Below are 21,010 nucleotides of genomic sequence, written 5' to 3' on the forward strand. Positions count from 1 at the left end.
CCAAGGCAGAAGCTTAACTGACTGAGCCTCCCAGGTGCCCCCGTAATCGCAATTTTTTTTTTTAAGATTTTATTTATTCATTCATGACAGACACACAGAGAGAGAGGCAGAGACAGACAAAGGGAGAAGCAGGCTCCATGCAGGGAGCCTGATGTGGGACTTGATCCCGGGTCTCCAGGATCACACCCCGGGCTGAAGGCGGCACTAAACCACTGGGCCACTGGGGCTGCCCCGTAATCACAATTTTATAGAACTTTTTAGTAATAACATAAATTCTAAAATTTGAGAAATGAGGCTAAGTCCAGCATCTACCCAAGTCACGTAGCTCAGAAGGGATGGAGGCAAGATGAAGCCTAGTGTGCTCTACTGCAGAGGAGCCCCTTTCCCTGTTAACTGGTTGGATCTTTGAGACACTGTGAGGTGTGCAGAACACCCCTGTCCTTCAGGCAAACGTCAAGGCTGCAGGAGCATAGGTGCACTCTGCAAACACTGTGCTCCCAAGGGGCACGTCACCCCAGGGTACACTCACCCCAAGCCACTTCCCTTCTGCGAGACTCCAGTGCTCAGAAGGTGGCCACAGCTTGCTTTTCAGTGCCTAAAGCTCCTTGGCCATGGTGGCTCTGAAATCTTCGGAAGGCGTCTTTGCTCCTCCTGGACTCAGGGTGTTACCTTCAGTGGGAAAATGCTTTCTAATTACAGTAATCCGGCGCCTGGTAATTGGGTGTGCGCCCCTCACGGCCCTCCTGCTCTTTGCTCACACAGATTCGACTTCATCTATGACCTGTTTGAACACGTTTCAAGCCGCAATAACCAGGATACCTTGAAATGTGGCAGCAAACATCGACGGCCCACAGTCAGCTCACAGTTCAAGGTTAGTCTGCGTGGCTGGCGCTCTCATGAATCTACGGTTGCTGTGACTTTAGGAATTGAAAACAGGAACTGGGGGTATGTGAGGTCTGTGAAGGTGTTTATTTTTTTCTCTTTTATGTTACCAGGCAGTGCTTTTATTTTTTCATTTTTTTTTAATTTATTTTTTATTGGTGTTCAATTTACTAACATACAGAATAACCCCCAGTGCCCGTCACCCATTCACTCCCACCCCCCGCCCTCCTCCCCTTCTACCACCCCTAGTTCGTTTCCCAGAGTTAGCAGTCTTTACGTTCTGTCTCCCTTTCTGATATTTCCTACTCATTTCTTCCCCCATTCCCTTATATTCCCTTTCACTATTATTTATATTCCCCAAATGAATGAGAACGTATAATGTTTGTCCTTCTCCGACTGCCTTACTTCACTCAGCATAATACCCTCCAGTTCCATCCACGTTGAAGCAAATGGTGGGTATTTGTCATTTCTAATAGCTGAGTAATATTCCATTGTATACATAGACCACATCTTCTTTATCCATTCATCTTTCGTTGGACACCGAGGCTCCTTCCACAGTTTGGCTATCGTGGCCATTGCTGCTATAAACATCGGGGTGCAGGTGTCCCGGCGTTTCACTGTATCTGAATCTTTGGGGTAAATCCCCAGCAGTGCAATTGCTGGGTCGTAGGGCAGGGCTATTTTTAACTCTTTGAGGAACCTCCACACAGTTTTCCAGAGTGGCTGCACCAGTTCACATTCCCACCAACAGTGTATGAGGGTTCCCTTTTCTCCGCATCCTCTCCAACATTTGTGGTTTCCTGTCTTGTTAATTTGCCCCATTCTCACTGGTGTGAGGTGGTATCTCATTGTGGTTTTGATTTGTATTTCCCTGATGGCAAGTGATGCAGAGCATTTTCTCATGTGCATGTTGGCCATGTCTAGGTCTTCCTCTGTGAGATTTCTCTTCATGTCTTTTGCCCTTTTCATGATTGGATTGTTTGTTTCTTTGGTCCAGGCAGTGCTTTTAAAATACACTTTTTCTGGGTCAGATGAAAATGTGTAGATTTTTTTTTTTTTTTTTTTGGTCTTGTTAAAAATAAATAGCTACTTATCTAAGTCGAAGGACTCGTGGGCCATTTGGGATCACTTTGATGTGTATGGAGAGGCTTGTATGAATAGAAGTATATCTCTTCTCATGTTTGGATTTTTGTGTTTTTCCCAGGTATGTTTACAGTATCATAACTGGGAATAATGACTGAATAAGTGCCTATTTAAATAAGAACAGAGTCACTTACCTTGTCCAGATACCTAGAATTCAGGGTAAATCAGGACCCTTTTTATTTGCATTTTAAATATGTAATCATTTTAGAATAGAGGTGGAGCACACAAAAACCATTTTCTGAACCTAATTGTTTTACTCCAAAGTAACAAATGCTAATAGGAAGAGAACTAGAAGCATGTCACTCATAGACATTTATTAAATCTGCCTCCAAGGGGTCTCTGATTTAGTTATTCAGAGCAGGATGCATCTGGCGGGGTGGTGAGGGCCGTCGGTCGTACAGCGTAGCTGGCGATGCACCGGGTACGCGGTGCTGGATCGTGCGACGGGAAGGACAGGTTTGACCCAGAGAGGCTGTAATAAAAATCGCTGCCACTTACTGTGTACTTATTCTGTGCCAGGCATTGGGCTAATCGCTTCACGTACGCTGTCTTGTTCCTTTCTCCCGGAATCTTAGAAGTGCTTATTACGCCCATTATACAGGCGAGGAAACTAAAGTTTAGAGAGATGAAGATTCACGACTGAAGCTAGGACTTGAACGAGCCTGTCTGACTCTAAAGCCTAGATACGGAGTCTTCCAGTTGTTACATTACCTTTTTCTAGGATGGCGGTGCCTGGAATTGCCCCGGAAGGCTTTGTGGATGCTTGAGGATTAAATTGCACTAAGAATCAAGGGAATGGCAGAGAGTGGGCAGGCCTTCCAGGTCGAGAGACCAGGCAGGAGAAGGAGTCCTGAGACAGGAATGTCGGGCCCTGTCTCTGGACAGCTGTGGCCAGGGGGCCCACTGACGGGATGCCTCGTATGGAGTTAGTACCACGATATGTGAAGAGCCTTGCAGACCAGGCCATTCTGTCATCGCTGAGAAGTCCCCAGGCTTCCAAAGCACAGAAGGAACTCATCAGTGCTGTGCTGTAGGCAACCTGGTCCTATGGTGGTTTACAGGAGACTTACAGGCACATCAACTGCAACACGAGAACTTTATTTACATTCTGATTTCCAAGAACAGATCATTTTTTTAATAAAGAGATTTATGTATTAGAGAGAGAGAGAGATTGCGCTCACAGGACGGGGCAGAGGGGAGGGAGGGGGTCCTGCTGAGCGCGGACCCTGTGATCATGACCTGATCCCAAACTGAGAGTTGGACCCTTAGCCCACTGAGCCACCCAGGTGGGCCACTTGAAAAATGATGAAAGAGCACACCACTTGAAAGAGCACGCCACTTGAAAAATGATGAAATTTGAGACACTTGATTTAATTCGAAATCTGAGACAGTTGCTTCTTTTAATATTGGGATTAAGGAATTCCTGTTTAAGCTTTTTGGGGTAATGCTGTAGCGGTGGTCCACACGTCTGAAAGTATAGAGCCTTTAATAACACACTGAAATCTTGAGGGAGGAACTAATACGCTGTCTGGGATTTGCTTTCCTATGAGGGACGGGTGTAGTATGTACACAGACGGGGATGGGATAAGATGAGATTAGCGATGAGCCCAAGCTGGTGATGAGTGCTCCTCATACGCTCTGTCTGCCTGGGGAGATGTTACAAATTCTTCACAACCACCACGACAGCAAATCTTAAAAAATTAAAAAAAAAAAAAAAAAGCAAGCAGTATCTTAGAAGATTGATCTGCCTGGTGAGGTGAGGGTGAGAGACTGGGGAATACGTTCCATCAAAATGACGGAAATAATGAATTAGAAAAAACTCGCAAGGGGGAGAGTGCAGGTTTTGTGTATGTAACATCAAAATAACCTTGGTTTGTTCTTTTGCTGGTTAACACATGTTTTTGTTTTTAATGACCCTATTTCAAGGAAGTGACAAATGAGCTTCGCATTCTGTGAAATGATTTCAGTGACTACGAATTGTTATGTCTTGGCTTTATTTTATATTAGAACGATGACGGTAAAGATTAAAAAGTCTTACTACTCCTGTAGATTTATATTGGTCTTTATTCCTGTTTCTGATCAGTGCCTAGAATGCTGAGAAATCTAAAGAAGGACACATGGTAAGAGACTAAATCAACATATACTTTTTCCTTTCTAACAGGACTCACTGCATTCCTTAATGGCCACGCTAAGCTCCTCTAATCCTTTCTTTGTTCGCTGTATCAAGCCAAACACGCAGAAGGTAAGATTTGCAGCAGTGTCAGACTGAGGCTGGGTCTTTAGGGATACCACCTCCTGGGGCACTTTCTCTAAAGTCCTTTCATCATAGAGGGTTCGAAGTATATAGGACATTATTATAACCTAACATTAAATGAAAAAAAAATTGCCATTGTCTCTTGGGCCTATTTGTCTGCTTCTGAATGATGCCATTCAGCTTTAGAGAAATCTAATTTAAGAGGAAGTGCTGTGTTTTTTTTTGTTTGTTTGTTTGTTTTTAAGGATTTGGTTTGAAGTTCTTGGGCAGGCTTCTATTATGGAAGACATACTTGGTGTATGTTTTGTGGTTGACTTCTTTCTTCATTTTGTTAAACACGACAGAGAGTCTGTACTCTGAATAGCAGTGCTGACGTTTAAGTGCTCTGACCAGGTGGTCATGCCTGATTTGAGAACCCCCGAAAGGCCTTCGTCGTAGTCGTCGTCGTCGTCGTCGTCGTCGTCGTCGTAGGGTAGGCTCTGCGAGTTTAGCTCCTTCATGCCATGGCCCAACTGGAAACAATAGGACTGTTGCAAGACGCTATCTAAACAAAGAATTCAGTACTGAGTGTATGTAGTTGCTGAACCCAAGACTAAATGGGCAGCCTGCCCTCAAATGTTGTTGAGAAATGGAAATTATCTTGATTTGGGACATAGCAGCTCTTAGGAACCTCCCTGAGAATGTCCCTGGCCTCTCATGTCAAAAAACTGCTATCCTCCTAAGGCTTGAGAGGAGGAAACTGTCAGAACCGTTTGCTGTGAGATTTGTGTCGTATTCTGGTAACTTTGCTGAGGCTACTTCTTTTATCTTGTTTACTAGTTGCTCGTGACTTTAATACTAGCGATTTCCCATTTTTAGTTTAAACATGCTTCTAAGAAGTGCAATATTGGACTCTGTCTTCTAGCAGGAGGCGAAAGTGGGTGCTTTCTCAAACCAAGGGTAACCTGTGAAGTTTGCTAGCTTACCCTGAGCTCTGATGGTGGGAATTTGGTATTTGTATGGCATAGAGCGGCCGGGATTGGTCCTGTGGAGAAGATGGACGCCTCTGTTCTGGTAGCTTAAAAGAGTAGCTCATCGTTCCATTTCCCAAATTTCCATCCAGATGTCTTAGATTATCACAAAAAAAAAAAAAAATGGCAGCATAGACAGTATGTAGTTTTTGGACATAATGTAGGAAAGTACTGGTTAAAGCATGATGATATACCATGTCAGCTGGTTTATGTTTCACGTTATAATCTCAGTGGGCAGTATTTACAGCACAAGTGGGCTTCAAGCTTTGGGTCTACACTCAGAGGAGCTGTTTGGTTACTTTCTCTCAATGGTGTTAATAATATCGTATTTCATTCTTCAGACATGCCATTTTTCCCCCCCACATTTTAAGGACTTGGGTATTGGAGGGCATTTTACAGCTTTTGGTGAGCCAGAGTTAACTGAGAGATCTCCTGTCTTAGGGGTGTGTAACCCGATCCTGCAGGTGTAGAGGCACTGGTATCTTAGATTTGGTGAACCGGGGACCTGCCATGCCAGTACTGTTATGGGGATAGGAATCTAAAACTCAGTGCCTCGTGTATTTTTCTTTCTCAGGTGGCATAAGAGTTTTCCCTTTATTTATTTTTAAAAGATTTTATTTATTCATAAGAGACACAGAGAGGCAGAGATACAGGCAGAGGAAGGAGGAGCAGGCTCCCTGCAGGGAGGCTGATGTGGGACTTGATCCCAGGACCCTGGGGTCACGCCCTGAGCCAAAGGCAGGCGCTCAACCACTGAGCCACCCAGGGATCCAAGAGTTTTCCCTTTAAATTGTAATAGCTTCTGAAATTAGGCCTGCTGCAAAGCTCTTCAGCAGGCAGCAGAATCTTGAAGAAATCACCTCTTTTGATGTTTATTTTTTTCCTTACTGGGATGTGACTGTGCCTAATTGCTCTGGTTTTTCCATTTAAAGAAATGAGACAGCCCAACCTCCTAGTTCATATGTACGGCTTACAGTCTCCCCGTGGCCTGACCTATGGCAGACACTAATTACTGATCACCAAGAGAGGGGCCGTAGGAGACTCTGGAGAAACATCTTGGTACCATTTTAAATGCAGCCAGAAAGTAAAGGCACAGACACGTGAACCCAGTCATCTGAGGCTCAAGATGTGGGTGTGATTTGAAGTGTGAAGATGCTAATTAGAATATGGAAATAGTTAATTATGACTTGCTTAGCATTCATTTGGTTCCACAGAAAACATCAGATGTTACTGGTGATGACGTTCTCTGAAATGTATGTAAACAACACTCCTTTGGAGTTTATTGCAAGTTTTCTTTTGTCCAGCGATCAGTGCTTCTAGAAATTTCACAGGGAAAATCTTACCTGCAGTCACCCCATGGATGAGGAGTGTATACTTCTGGCTCAAAGGGATGACACTGTCTCTCTCTCTCATATCCTTTTCCAGTCATTTGCTCATCAGGGGACCCTGAGAGGTGGTATTCAAACTTGCATGTACATGGGTATTTTGTGCATCGTTCAGGAAGATGGATTGTGGGTTTGGGCAAGTTCTAGAGGTTTTTTGTTTTTTGTTTTTTTTGACGGTTCTATGACCAGAGGGATAGAAATAGTGGCTTAAAAGCCTGTGGCTTAAAGAAGTGTGGCCTTGGAGAAAGTGAAAAACCAGCTTTGAGCTTTTAGGAGCATGTCCAGCACATCCAAGGCTCCCATGGTGGCTTTGTGAGTGTGAGCACAGCTCAGTGGGCCTCAGCTTGTAGGACAGGCTGCCTCCCTCCTTGGTAAGTGTGTGAAGCTCAGAGCTGGGTGCTTGGGCCTAAAGCATCTAGAAGTCCTTTGTTGGGAATATCACGGGATTTTTGTGTTTTGCTTTGAAAAGCAAGTGCAAGCAGGGAGAATAGAGTGGAAATGCTAGAACCTTCTGGCAACCCAGCTGTAACAATAATGGACTTTTTTTTAGGAACAGCAGGTTGTGGTTTAAAAGGCATTTCACCTGCGTTAAGAAGTTCTGGTGCTAAGTTATGAGGCAAATTTTATTTATTTATTTTTTATTTTTTATTGGTGTTCAATTTGCCAACATATAGCATAACCCCCAGTGCTCATCCCATCAAGTGCCCCCCTCATGCCCATCACCCAGTCCCCCCCAACCCCCGCCCGCATCCCTTTCCACCACCCCTTGTTCATTTCCCAGAGTTAGGAGTCTCTCATGTTCTGTCTCCCTTTCTGATATTTCTCACTCATTTTTTCTATGAGGCAAATTTTAAAGAGCCTGCCTGTCAACACAATGGAATACTACTCAGCCATAAAAAAGATTGAAACCTTGCCATCTGCAAAGACAGGAATGGAGCTGGAAGGTATTAGGCTAAGCGAAGTAAGTCAGTTGGAGAAAGATGAGCACCATGCGATTTCACTCGTGTGTGGAGTCTCATAAGCAAAACCTATGAGCAAAGGTAAGAAAGTGAGAGAGAGGCAAACCAAGAAACAGGCTCTTAGCTTGTGGACAACAGACCGAATGTCGACAGAGGGGAGAGGGGCTGCGCAGGCGGATGTGCCGGGGATGTGGGAAATGCTCCATCACTACACTAGACGCCTGCGGCTAATGCCATGCTGGATGTTAACTAGGCTGGAATTAAAATAAAGGCTTAATAATAGAAAAAGAAATAAAAAAGCCTACGTCTCCATAGGGGCTAGCGTGCGGTCACTTCTTCCCCTTACATGGCACCGCAAGATGGCCTCTTCCTCACCTGAGACTGTTGGAGTTGACAGAGGGCAGACTTCTCCACAAGGTGTAGCCTGTTGGCTTTGTTCTGTCCTGATTTGTTTGGCGGTACTAGCTTGTGGCCTGAAGTGCCTGAGGTGCGGAACCCACCCCAGGAGATGTCCCCAACAAAGGAAACCTGCTTTGCTTCATCAGAATGTCTCCCCAAGGGTGTCCCATGGCCTGTGATCTCTCCCCACCTGGTGTTTTAGCAAATGAGTTCTAGTCAGAAAAGTCTGTCATTAACATTCCTCAGGAACACCCTGAGGATGCTGAGGATGCGCAGGAGGAGGAAACACACTGCTAAACATTGGGAAGGCCTTGGGGCTGTGAGCGCTGGCTGCCTGCAGTTCCCAGCCTCCAGTTCCCAGCCTCCGTGTGGGGAGGGCCAGGCTGCACTCCCCGGACAGGAGCTGGGCCTGGCCGAACCCTCCTCTCCGTCCCTCCCCTCCAGGAGGTTTGATGTGAGGAGCCCTTGGGTGGTGGGGGGGAGGGACACATCCTCAATTCCCACAGCATCCTCTTCAAGCTTTCAGCTCAACCCTACGGTGTCGTGGAAGATTCCTCCTGGAAGATTCCATGGGTCTCCTCCAAGGAGGCAGGCCCTGGGTCACCTGGATCACGCTGAGGCTTTGGGCTGCTGCAGGAGGGCTTCTGGCAGAGGTGCTGCGTGGAGTGACATTTATTGGGGTGGGGTGGGGTGAGGACAGGGATGTCCCGAGGGGGATCCCCCTCCAAGTCTCTGAGCGCCCCTCCCAACCCCCCGCCCCGCCGCACTCATGCTGGCTGGAAACCGGCATACAAAGCAGGAGCCTGGAGCTGGAGCAGGGGTTGGCCCATCTGTGGTGGCCTTGTCCCAAAGCCCCATCTGTGGTCCAGGGACACATCAGCCTTCTCACACGGCGGCCTTTGAAAGACCTGCGCGGATGCCCGGCCTGCCCACCTGTGCCCCCTCCGCCAAGTGTTCACGGTCCACTCACCGTATGATGGACATTTTCTCAAGTCAGATCTCGTCAGAACAGGACTGTTGCTGCTGCGCCCAGCGGCACAGTGCTGACCATGAGGTCTCTGTGGCCCAGGACCCCACGCAAACGATCCCGTTCTCTGTGGGAGAAACACGGAAGGTGTGTGGGAGATGCGAAAGCGAAAGGGTCATAAGCATCAGGGAGCCAAGGATGTCTAGGGCTCTGCGGACTGGCAACCCCTGGCCACCTGCCTGCGTTGGGCTGGTCTCAGTGCCTGGGGAGGTGACCCGCGTGCCCCCCGCTGCTGGAGCGTGCCCAAGGGGCGCCAGGACCTTGTGTGTCGCTTCTTGTCTCATTCATGGCCACCACGCTTCCCTCCTGCGGCCGGAGTGCCCACTGCCTGCACCCTTGACTTCTGAGAGCATCTCACACAGACGCCACAGCCAGGCAGCTTCACCTTTTCAGGAAATCTCAGCCAAGGAAGCATTCCAGCGACCATTCTTCTCCCCAACAACACAATCCCGAAAGAGCCCTCCTGGTCACTTGAAGCCTGTTTACCACGTTGCCACGACAGCGGCTCTGGATAAAGGGCCCGGAGGGGCCCAGGCAGTGGAGGGGCGCGGTTCCCAGGGCCTGCTTTCCAAGGTCGCAGCTGGTTGCCCCATTCTGTCCCTTGGCTTTTTCATTGTTTAAAGTACTAGGCCATCTTTGAAAGGTGTGTGTGTGGGGGTGCCTGGAGAGGTCTTCACACCCCGGTCGGGGCCGGAGGTGCGTGTGGGCTCCGCCCATGGGGCTGCCCTCAGCGAGTGCCCCGCCGCCAGGCGTGCGGGGCCGGCCTCCGCTCTGTAGAATGAGTGGGACTCAGGCGGGCAGAGCCCAGGCCCCACGCAGGAGCCCGGGAAGGCCGGCAAGCTGAACAAAGCCCGCGTGGGCACCGTAGCCTTGGACGCCAGACACCAGCAGGCGCGGGCTGCCAGAGAGGCAGCGGCCCGGCGGCGGCAAGCCCAAGGTAGGAGCCTGTCCCCTCGTCGGCAGGTGGCATGGCCTTGGCAGGTCGTTTGGGCAAGCTGTGTGGGGGAAGCGCTGCCAGCCGGCTGCTGCCTCCACCCCCCTGGGCGACAGGGCCCTTCGGGTCCCAGCGGGTGGCGGAGTGCTGCTCGCCTCCACGCCTCCATGGAGGACCTGGTTGGATGCGAGCTTTGGCAGCCACAGGTGGTTTTCATTGGGAATTTGCCTTTTATAGGAAAACTCCTGTTTGGGGTCGGGTGGGCGGGGGCGCGGCTCACGGTGGCCCCTTGAGGCCTTTCCCTTTAGAAGTTGGTGCCGGCCTGCAGCGCTCCCTTGCTCTGCGCTCCGCGTGCGCCTGTGAAGGACCTCTGCCTGCCTAGAAGCCCTTCTTTTTAAAAACGTATCATAAACTGGTTCGTCGACCGAGGTGGAGTCGGAGGCGGCCTGGAGCCGCCTGGGCGCCTGCGGCTGGTCACACAGGCGGCCACAGCTCTGCAAGCTGCCGGGAGACCCGACGGCCAGGCTTCCTCCAGCTTCTCTCCGCCCCGCCCCGTAGGTGTCCCCACGGGAGGGACGCAGCGACTGAAATGCTAATCTCCGCCTCCACCGCCCCTTGACTGTGTTCCTGATTCCCATTCACTTGCTAAAAGTGCCCTTGAAGGGGGCAGGCTTGCGGGAAGGCGGGCTTTCATATTAAATCGAGCTAGTTTAAAAGAAACGAATAATAATGCGGCTGTCGTCCACTCAGCTCCATCTGCTGTCTGGGACCACGGCTCCCAGTGCTGGGTGGAAACCCGACGTGAGGGGATGTTTTACCCTCGGGAGGGCAGGTCGGGAGGGCAGCCGCCTGCCGCGGGAAGGAGCCGCCTGTGCCTGCCTCTCTCACGGGTGTCCGCACCCACTCCCCGTGCTGCGGGGTACGCAGGTGCCGGGTGCGCAGCCCCTCGGTGTTGCGAGGTGGCTTGGTGACAGCACCCTAGCCCCGGTGAGTGCTGCTCACCCTCCCGTGGAGGATGTGGATCCGGAGAGGGTCCCCGGAGACCCGCCCGCCCCCTGGCTTCCTGCCGGGAGGCTCCACCTGCTGGACGGGGTAAAGCTGCTCCGGGTGCCCCCCAGCCCCCCAGCTGTGCGTGTTTACAGTGGCTCTTGCTGGTGAACTTCTGGAAATCGCGACCAATCAGAAGAGCAGCCCCGCTCAGCACATGAGCCAATCCCTGGCTCAGGCCTTTTGTCTACCCGATGGTGACTGTGGGGTGATTTCTTTCTTTTGTTTCTGGTCGTTAGCTGAAGTGGCTTGCATCAGCCTTCTCACAGCAGCCCCCGTGACTTTGTTCTGAGAACTCACCCGCTGCCTGCCCAGCAACTTTACGGAGAACCAGCTCCCCGGATAGTGGTTCCCCTTGGATGAGTGTGGGGCAGAGGGCGCAGGTGTGAGCCTGGATGGGGGTGGAGCTGGGGTGGACGGTGGGGCCGGGGCTCCGGACCGGAGGAGGCGACCGCTGCACCCCTAGCTCTGCGGCTCCTGCCCGGCCGGCCTCCGACACACAAACGCTCCAGTGCAGACCAACAGTAAAAACCGCACGATGCTTAGTAACTGGGTTTTGCCTCTCACCCCCCAACATGAGGGCAGTAGTTATTGATCATAAAATCATTGGAAAATATGCAAAACATCAATTTAAGGTAAATTCTTTACACTTTTATTTAGAGTCTGCTCGGGATCCTAGAAGTCCCTTCTTCCTGGCTTACTGTACCTGGAGACCTCCCTGAGCTTTTTCTCGAGGCCACTATGCTTTTCGAATAGGTTCTATTATAGGACTCTTTCCTTTTCCTGTGGTAAACAGTGCTTTGAGGATTCGTGTGTGTTCATACCTGTGCACACTCAGGATTGTTTTTTAAAGGTGAATCATCAGTTTGTTTGCTGAGTCCTAGCATGCACACGGCCAGATTGTTCTTCACTACGGCCCAAAGATATTTTGCAATGTGTGTGACAGTGGATGTGTTGCCCTAAAAAACAGCCAATGTTTTAGTGGAAAAATGAGTAAGACACGTGAGTGAGAAATTCCCAAAAAGTGACACACAAGTGGGAAGTGACCTGACAACTCCAGTAGCGTGATCAAAGAAATAAAACTGAGAATAGCGGGATAAGCTTGCCAGTGGAAGATGGAGTTTCTTGGTCTCACGTTGCTCTGCAGTCACACTCAGGGGCAGTCGTGGAAGCGGCTCCCAGTACTGTACTCCGTATTGTGGCGGCCTTTCCCAAAGACAGGCTCCTCCTGTCCTCTTGATTTAATGTCTTCTGGGTGCCCCCGGACTGGATGCCATCGGTTTTTCTCTCCAGATTCCACTCCCTGGCCCACACTCTCTTTTTATTAAATACGTGTAAATAATATTTGATAGAGAAATACCCGCACGAAGGGAGGGAGGTGAGGGTGAGTAGGGGATGCTCCCCTGAGCGGTCTTTTTGCAGCTAAAAGCCTCCAAAGAGAGGCCAGGCGCGTTTCTTCTTCCTAATGCTGTGCCATCAGAGCTGCCCTGCCTCCCCTCCGCAGAGAGCCCGCGGGTACCCGGTTCTCTGCCCCGCCCTCACCCCCCACCCTCGCCCCCAAGGCTGTGACCGGCGCCGCCGCCTTCCTGGCACCTGTCCGGGCCTCCTCCCCTCCCCCCTCCTCCTGACTGGTTCCCGGCAGGTAGGCCTGGCCGCGGCTCTGCCCTCCTCCTCACCTGCCCGCTCCCGCAGCAGTGCTCACTCCTGTCCTCTGGCCCTCGGTGAGGTGAGTACCTCTGCGCTCTTTCCCCAGCCCGAAACCTTCTAGGCCTCACAGGCTAATTTTGTAACCTAATTTCTTTTTTCTCCCCCCGGGGTTTCCAAAGTTTCTGGCTCTGTGCTGGTCTGCATCACCCGCCTCCCATTTCAGATTAGAGGGTGTGCATCATTAAATTTCACATTCTTTACTCTCCACCTCCCTGTTTATCAGGTTTTTCTTATTCATCGGGTCATTTATCAAGCAGAGCATCCCAGCCTTGGCACCCTCGACATTCTGCACGGGGCGATCCTTTGCTGTGGGGGCACATGCTGTGCAGCGTGGGACTCGTCGCGGCCACCCTGCCTTCTACCCATCAGATGCCACTAGCAGCCCCCGTGGGTCTGCTGACATTTCCAACCCTCCCCCCCCCCCCCCCCCCCGCCCCGGAGGCAGAGTTGCTCTGTTTGGCAACTGGTGGGTTAGGCTGTCCATGCTGGTTTGGGTTTTTATCCTATTTCTTGCTGATTTTTGGTTTTTCTATTTTTCCTTTGCTTTTGGTAAAAATGGCATTTGTGTACAAGTTAATTTTTAAGATGCCAGTTGTTAGAGCTGTGAACTTTGGAGTTTTGCTATTGGATATTTGGTGAAATTGGAAAACAGCTTATGGTTTAACATTATTCCAGATGTGTCGAGTCACTTGTTAACATGTATTGTTTCCTAGTAAGTAATAGTAGAAAATTTTAAATGGGGGGTGTGTGTGCCCTGAATATCCGTGTGTCTTGCAGGATTACGTAATTGCTCTGTGCTACCCGCTTTCTCAGATGAATGGGTGGCCTAGTTTCAGCCTCTCTGAAAGGATAAAGCAGCTCATTAAAGTGCGCCAGATGCTTCATTTGTCACTGTTTCGCTCAAAAGGGAATACTGTTTAGCTTCAGAATTACACTGTGATACTCTCAAAGTATGCCTCTATGAAATGCAAGACAAGAGTCCCCGTGAAAAATATTGCAGCATCCCCCGCTCTATTCTCTCCACGTTTATGACGAAAACGTCACTACCAAACCAATGTCTTTCAAACTGTTAAGTAAAGCTTTAAAAAAAAAAAAAAGTCTCTTAGGTGCTACAAGAAAGCGAAGTCTGCAAACGTGTCCTGAGGTTGGATAGCAGATTTCTGCTTTTGAGCCACAAAGAGTTGAAATGGAAGAGGGTTGGGATATGAAGTCATCTTAGTGCACCTTGCTCTGGACCCCACGGGACAGGTTAATTAAGGTCGTCGCCATACAGAAGGAGAGAACTAAAACTTGGTGGAGTCAGATGAATCTCGCAAGACGGTGAGGGCCGGCTTGGGGCATCATTAATATGTTAATTGTGGCTTGGGAAGTTGCAGAAAGAATTCGTCTGGCTTCTTTTCATTTCTTTCTCTCTTTTTGGGGGTTGGTTGGTTTTCTTATTAACTCTGAAGCGTTGGCCTATATATTTGATTCATCAAAGTCAGCTCCTCCATTCCAATAAAGCTTGGACTATTCGATTATATCGGCCACACTTGCAGCTCCTTGGGGCTTCTGCTCCCAGGTACCGTGTAAATCGGGACCTAAGTCCTCGTGGAGGTGGAAGGGCATTTTGGACTGGCTAGGACGTCGTTTGATTTGGATTTCCAGGATTCCGACACACTTGTGCATACTCAGAGCCAGGTGTGTCCAAGGTGCAGAAAGGTCACAAAACCCCTGCAGAGCGAGGCGTGCCTTGGACCATCATTGCCTGCAGCCCGGGGGCTTCAGCAGGTGGGCCCCCCCTTGGAGGGAGCGCCTGCGGTCTGGAGCTGTGCTGGAGGCCTTCCTGGTCTGCGCAAACTCGGAGCTGTGCCAGCGTCCAGAGTGCGGGCCTCTCTCTTCTCATGCTCCATTAGAAAAGATTAACTACAATACAATCGCCGCTTGTTCTCCATTACTCACCTTGCCGGGTCCCAGCCCGTCCGTGCTCCTTGTTACAACATGTTGACGTATCTGAATGATCGAGGAGGTGGTTTGCGGCTCCTGGGAGGCCGTCAGCCACAGGCTGGATGCACACGGTTTACTGTCCTCTGTCCCGGTCATTCTGGCAATGAGCCTGGCTCGCAGATGGCATGGGTGCCGTGGGGGCTGGCAAGCGCCAGGGGGCTCTGCTGTAAGGCCAGAAAGGAGGGGACAGTCTCCAGCTGCAGGTCACCTCCACCGAGGACTGGCGCTAAAATCGAGGAAGCGGGGAAGGCATGGACAGGTCGTGGTGCATCATTTCTGTGTCTGTTCGTTATCCCTGAGCAGTCTCAGCAGGGCAGACGGGGAGGCCGACCCAGGAGCAGGTGTCGCGTGCTCCCCATGTCGTCGTCGTGCTTGCGTCTCACGGGTTCCTGCCTGTCTCACAGCTGTAGTGCAGCCCCGGCCGGCCCGGCCCGCTGACTCGCAGCCAGCTGACCTGCACCTGTTTCCTCCGCGTCCTGGGGCGAACGCCACAAGCCTCCCGTGATGTTCTCAGACAACAGGTTGGCTTTGCCTCTGCTTGCTAGCGAAGGGTCTGCCCTTTAGACAGTGGGCGACAGGATGGTAAGACGGGCCACTCCTTACACGTTTTGGGGTTAAAATAATGAATGCAGGTGTATCATGATGGACAGAGCGATGTTTGGAGAGAGTGCTGCTCTCACTGTGTCACCAGCCATGTGTCACTGGTCTCTTAAGTCCTCCATATCCTCGCTGGTGGAGTGAGGACGAAAGTTACCCCTTTTTGGGGGTGGTCATGAGGACTGACTGTGATCACATCTGTAGAGCTCCCAGCTTGGACTGGCGCCCAGTGACCTCTGGTGATAAGGATCCTGTTGAGGGGCACCTGGGGGCTCAGCGGTTGAGCACCTGCCTTGGGCCCAGGGAGTGACCCCAGGGTCCCGGGATTGCGTCCCGTATCGGGCTCCCTGCATGGAGTCTGCTTCTCCCTCTGCCTGTGTCTCTGCCTCTCTCTAGTAAAATCTTTTAAAAAACACTCATGCTCCTGTTGGTCATCATGGAGGGGGTGTAGTCTCGGCAGGGGCCACCGATGGGAAGGGCATGGCTGTCCCCGCAGCAGCGTCCGTTTCCCCTCCTGACCAGTCACTTGTATGTATTCACCACTCACCTGAGGTTGACCCTGTGCCTGCCACCAGCACTTACTAAGGACATATATTCATTTTGCGGTAAATGTAGAAAAGACCAGGTTTGTGGGAAAGGTATCAGCAGAGCCCTGCAGACCATTCTTTACGTCCAGGGACGGGGAATGCGCTCCCAGGAAGGTAGGTGAGTAGAGGAAGTGGATTGGAAGTGTTCCTCTGAGGCCTGGTGAACAGGAGAGAACATTCGCCTGTCACACGTGTCTTCCATCGCTCTGTGTGTCCCGACGGCGGAATGTGTGCGCTCCGCCCCGCACGTGGCTCTTGTGTTTTCTTACCACCTTTTGCCTCATCAGTGGAATTGTCTTCAACTACCAGCTCCTGTGTGCTGATTCCCAGGCGTCGTGCCGTGAAGGGAAGCGCCAGGCTGCAGACGTTGGGCCCTGTCCCACGTGGGGGGCGGGAGGGGCGTCCCCCTGAAGCATCCTGAGTGGAACAGGCCTGAAGCCTGTACCCACTGGCTGCCGAGGCGCCGGGAGCCCCATAGAGGCCCCAGGGATGGGAAGAGCCTGGCCTCTGAGCGCTGCTTGACCTCCTGTTTCCTAGCAACTCCCAAGTGCTCGGTGGAATATTTCGTGCTGTTCCTAATTTATACTTAACAGATATTGGCTGCGGTTAAGGCTGGCTAATTTCCCATTATGACTTGCAGACAAGCACTCTGAGACACGGATAAGCAAGAGAAAGGAGCCCTGGGAGGCTGGGCGCCCCGCACCCCCTTCTCTCCAGGCCTTCGTTTTCCTTCCAGAAAGTAGACCTAGCTGAGGCCTTGCATACGCGTGGACGTGTCCGCCTGCACAGGTGGCACCCAGCGCTTCTCAAGTGAAATCCTTGTCTTGCGCATTGGTTTTCTCCTGCTCCCCCAGTGCATATTCATGAGTATTCACAAGTCCGGGCCACCGGTTATCAGGGGCAGCTGCTCCTGGGGCCCCTTGTAAGCAGACACACAGTGGCCCCTCGGCCTCCGTTTCTTCCCACGGGGATGAGGCAATGGGGTGGAGTGACTCTCAGCCCCTGTGTGTCACGGAGATCCTGTCCTTCCTGATAATCGACATCTCTACTTCGGGGCTCGGATTTTTCCCAGTCGCTGGTTTGATCTTCATCCTTTTCAGAGCAGCTCAGCTCCCAGGTCCTGATCGGCCCTTGTAGCGGTGTCTCTGGACCCCTCTGCCCCGTGTCCTGGCCTCAGCCCCCCGTGGTGAGTGGGCTCACAAGTTTGTCTCTGAAGCTCAACTACCTGAAAGCAAGAAGCCACCAGTCTTTTTTATTTTTTTTTTTTTAGGATTTTATTTATTTATTCCTGAGAGACACAGAGAAAGAGGCAGAGACACAAGCAGAGAGAGAAGTAGCTCCCTGCAGGGAACCCGATGTGGGACTTGATCCCAGGACCTTGGGGTCACTCCCTGAGCCAAGGCAGCCGCTTGGCTGCTGCGCCTCCAGGCGCCCCAGGAAGCCACCAGTGTCTCCGGTCTCCTGACCATCTCTGCGGACTAACGCGGCTCCCACGGTGGATACCCTGGTACCAACACTGTGGAGACACTAACCCACCTGCCAGGTTTCTGGGCTCTGGACACAGAGCATCCGGGGCCCCTGGGCGCACGTCGTTCTCATTTCCCACCGTGTCCCCGGCTTCGCGTGTTGTAGCTCAGCCTCCCTTGGCATTGGCCTCACCTCGCCAGTTGTGTGAGTCGGGCAGGTCCACGGCAATGTTGGCAGTTCGGTGCCCGGCGGGCGCCTCGTTGGCAGCACCTGCAGAGACACAGCTGCTGCCCCCTAACGCGTGTTTCTCAGCGTGAGTGTGAATAAAGGGGCCCCTGATGGGTTCGACATGGTGGCCTGAGGGTTTTGACTAGAACCGTGATGCACAGGAGATGGAGGTTCAGTCTAGCAGGATAAAGGTTTTAGTGACACGCATTCCATGAAGTGGCAACAGATGATACCCAAGAGGGAGGCTGCGTTATGGGGACGTCCCGATGGGGTTTATGCTGAGGATCGGGCCTTCTGTCATCTTCACTGGGGTCTGTGGCCGATTTAGACCGAATCTCTGGTCTTGCACCTGCCCCCCAACCCCCTTTCTCTGGTTTTCCTGAGTCTCTTTCAACACACGTTAATTGACCCCAAGATCGATTTATGGATACAGATGTATCGGGAAGTCCCAATGTCTTGATTTCAAATTTACGTGACCTATTCGGGATTCGCATTTCTCCCACTGGCCCACCCTGTGATCCGTCCATTGTTTGAGGGAAACTTACTTTCTTTGCCCAGACAGCCCCGTGGCTTCTAATCTCCCCGTGGACTCACTCTGGAATTTCATATTTTTGCCCCAGTTGGATTCATGGATGGGCCTTACATTTCTCTTTCTTTCCTTTTGGTTTTTGTTTTTTGTTTTTTGATTGGAACGCAACGAACATGTTTTCTCAAGTGCTTGGGTCCTAAGGAACCTGCTTTGATCACTGCGTGAGCCCAGACGTAAAAACGGCAGCTACGGCAGGGAGGGAATTCAGTTAGGACCCTGGGCTCCCTGGCCTCCCTCTGGATGGCCAGCCTCGTCTCGGGTGATGCCCCGTTCTCCTCCCTGATCCCCCTGGGTGGCCGGGGGCCATGGAGAAATGTGCTCTGGTGGCTCCTAGGACGCGCTCGTGCCCACCCTGGAGGAAGAGACCTCCGTCCCACACTCCAGGCCTGATGTCAGCCTTCCTGCTCCAGCAGCTGACGTGGGCTCGTGACCCCTCAGGGGAGGACATCTGTGACCAGCAGGCTCACCGGCCCTCCCACATGATGGCCCGTTTCTCTCTCTGCGACGACCCCCCCCCCACCCCCATGCTGGGTTCCCACTGTGTTTTGTGTATCCTGTTCCTGGAACGACCCTGCCCCAGGCCCTTGTCTGTGTGGCTGCTCCAGACGAGGCCACCCGCTCGAAGTTGTCCCCGTGGCTGCAGGGCGCTCGCTCGGTCCATGTGCTGCGTCTTCCATCCTGACTTCCTGACCTAGATTGGACCTTGTCTGCAGCCTGGCTTTGGCATCCCCAGGTCGTGCTGCCAGTGATGATGACCTCTGCTCCGCTGTGCCTCCGGGGTGTCTTCGGACCTCACCGCGTTAACCTCAACGCGTCTTAAGCTATCCAGCGGCCTTGCATTTCCACTGGGATCTTGGTGTTTCCGGAGCCAGAGCCCAGGCCCCGCCGGAGCCCCTTCCTCCCCAGCACCACGTCCACCTAACCGTAGACGGAGCAGGTGTGTACACACACTGACCCCTCGGTCTCCCTTTGGAAAACCAAAGCCAGACAGAGTAACTCACAGGCGGGGACTGTACGACTTATGAGGGTCCCATTTCATAAGCATTTGTTTAGAGGCTCCACATTGGGCTTCACACGGGGGTGTCTGCGGGTCTCTCGGTCCTTCCTCAAGGCTCCCAAGTGGCAGCCACGGGGCAGCCATCACGTCACCACAGAATACCCTCATTCAGCTAACAGCTCCTGTTTTTTGAGCGTCTGTTGGCCCTTTGGGATGGCCCTGAATCAAGCCAACAAAGACTTTGTCGTCTTGGAGTAAAGGCTGATCCGTGCGAGGGGCAGGGCCGGAAGAGCCGCTCTCCTTGTGTTAGGAAGGAAGCGGGATCCCGACCTCTCTGCGTGGCTCGGGGGCCAGACTGGGGGCCTGGGGCTGAGCGCTGTGCGCCGGAAGCCGGGGGGTGAGCAGTTTTGGCAGGTTGGCTCGCGATGGTCGTCATCCAGGATGGCTGCCCCCAGGACAGCGGGTGTCCCCTCGCAAGGGTGGGACTATGGGCCCCGCCAGTGAACAACACTTGAGATGAGGAGACAGGATGAAGCTGGGAAGATGGAAATAACCAGAGTATTTGGAACATACGTATACTTCTGAGAAGTTTCAGGGACGTGATCCTGGATTTTCTGGATGGACGTTTTATACTTGTAACAGTTCTGAGGAAGGAGTTACATAAATGCACTGACCTTTTTTTTTTTTTTTAATATTTTTATTTATTTGAGCAGGAGAGAGAGCATGAGCAGGGGAGGGTGGAGGGCAGTGCCGGCTCCCTGCAGAGCCGGGGCCCTGTGATCGGACCTCAGCCCCAGGCAGACACTTGACTGAATGAACCACCCAGGCACCCCTTATTTTTTCAGCTGGATTCGATGTTAAACAATAGAAAGGGAAATAATTCTAGTATTTAATGCAAAATTAATACCGTAATAACAGATTTGTGGAAACATGAGTATCAAGAAATTTCTTAAAAGCATCCCCCAGTGCTGACATTGGTCCCTTGTAGGACAGCACTCATGCTGTATGTGCCGAAAGAGCAGATCTTTTTTGTTTTTGTTTTTGTTTTTTTGTGGGTTTTTTTTGGTAAGGTTTTATTTACTTATGAGAGAGAGAAACACAGGCAGAGGGAGAAGCAGGCTGAAGTGCGGGACTCGATCCCGGGACCCCGGGGTCATGCCCTGAGCCACAGGCAGATGCTCCACCGCGGAGCCCCAGGTGTCCTATATCGTGGGCCCTGATGGGTGTCCGTGTTGTGTTCTATTGAAGCTCCTGAGGGCTTGCTCTCCCTTGTGGAGTTTGTCTCCTCACGGACTGGTACCTGCTGCCACCAGCCTGCACCGACTGGCACCCTTCTGGTTTGTGAGGATTCGATAGTGGCTTGACTTTGATTGCGCCGGGTTCCCTTCTAGCAGGAACACGTTGCTTTCCTGGCTTCGTGTGAGTGGCACAGGGAGTCCCCAGGAAAGCCCCAGGTTCTCGTGTGCCTCGTCCCCCGAGAGGGTGGGGTGTCCCCTGAGAGGGCCGGGCATCCCCCCAGAGGGCTGGGTGTTCCCTGAGAAGGCCAGGCATCCCCCCGAGAGGGTTGGACATCCCCCCAAGAGGGCTGGGCATCCCCCGAGAGGGCCAGGCGTCCCCCTAGAGTGCCGGGCGTCCCCCCAGAGGGCCAGGCGTCCCCTGAGAGGGTCAAGTGTCCCCCCCAGAGGGCCGGGCATCCCCCGAGAGGGGTCAGGTGTCCCCCCAGAGGGTCAGGCATGCAGGCATGTCAACTGGGAACTTCCTGCAGGGGTTTCCTGGGGATTCATGGCTTAGAGGGAGGCGGCATTGGGGGTG

General features: G+C 52.0%; 1 protein-coding gene and 1 long non-coding RNA gene across 8 annotated transcripts in view; one reads left to right on the forward strand and one right to left on the reverse strand.

Annotated features, from left to right (window-relative positions):
• The window catches only part of MYO10 (myosin X), a 195,832-nt gene that overhangs the window by 123,495 nt on the left and 51,327 nt on the right, over window positions 1-21,010 (forward strand). For 6 of the 7 annotated variants that reach the window (XM_077896391.1, XM_077896393.1, XM_077896389.1 and 3 more), the window contains 2 exons: window positions 763-871; window positions 4,187-4,267. In XM_077896391.1, coding sequence (XP_077752517.1) covers window positions 763-871; window positions 4,187-4,267 — 190 coding nt within the window. The remainder of the gene's footprint in view (window positions 1-762; window positions 872-4,186; window positions 4,268-21,010) is intronic. The other variant, XM_077896390.1, reaches the window with a different exon arrangement.
• LOC144313079 (uncharacterized) lies at window positions 7,430-9,987 on the reverse strand. Its single transcript, XR_013378811.1, has 3 exons — window positions 9,320-9,987; window positions 9,003-9,126; window positions 7,430-8,688 (listed from the first exon to the last, which is right to left on the reverse strand). It is a non-coding gene; the product is annotated as an uncharacterized LOC144313079 (long non-coding RNA).

Source organism: Canis aureus, chromosome 4, assembly GCF_053574225.1.
Source record: "Canis aureus isolate CA01 chromosome 4, VMU_Caureus_v.1.0, whole genome shotgun sequence".
Classification (NCBI taxonomy): domain Eukaryota; kingdom Metazoa; phylum Chordata; class Mammalia; order Carnivora; family Canidae; genus Canis; species Canis aureus.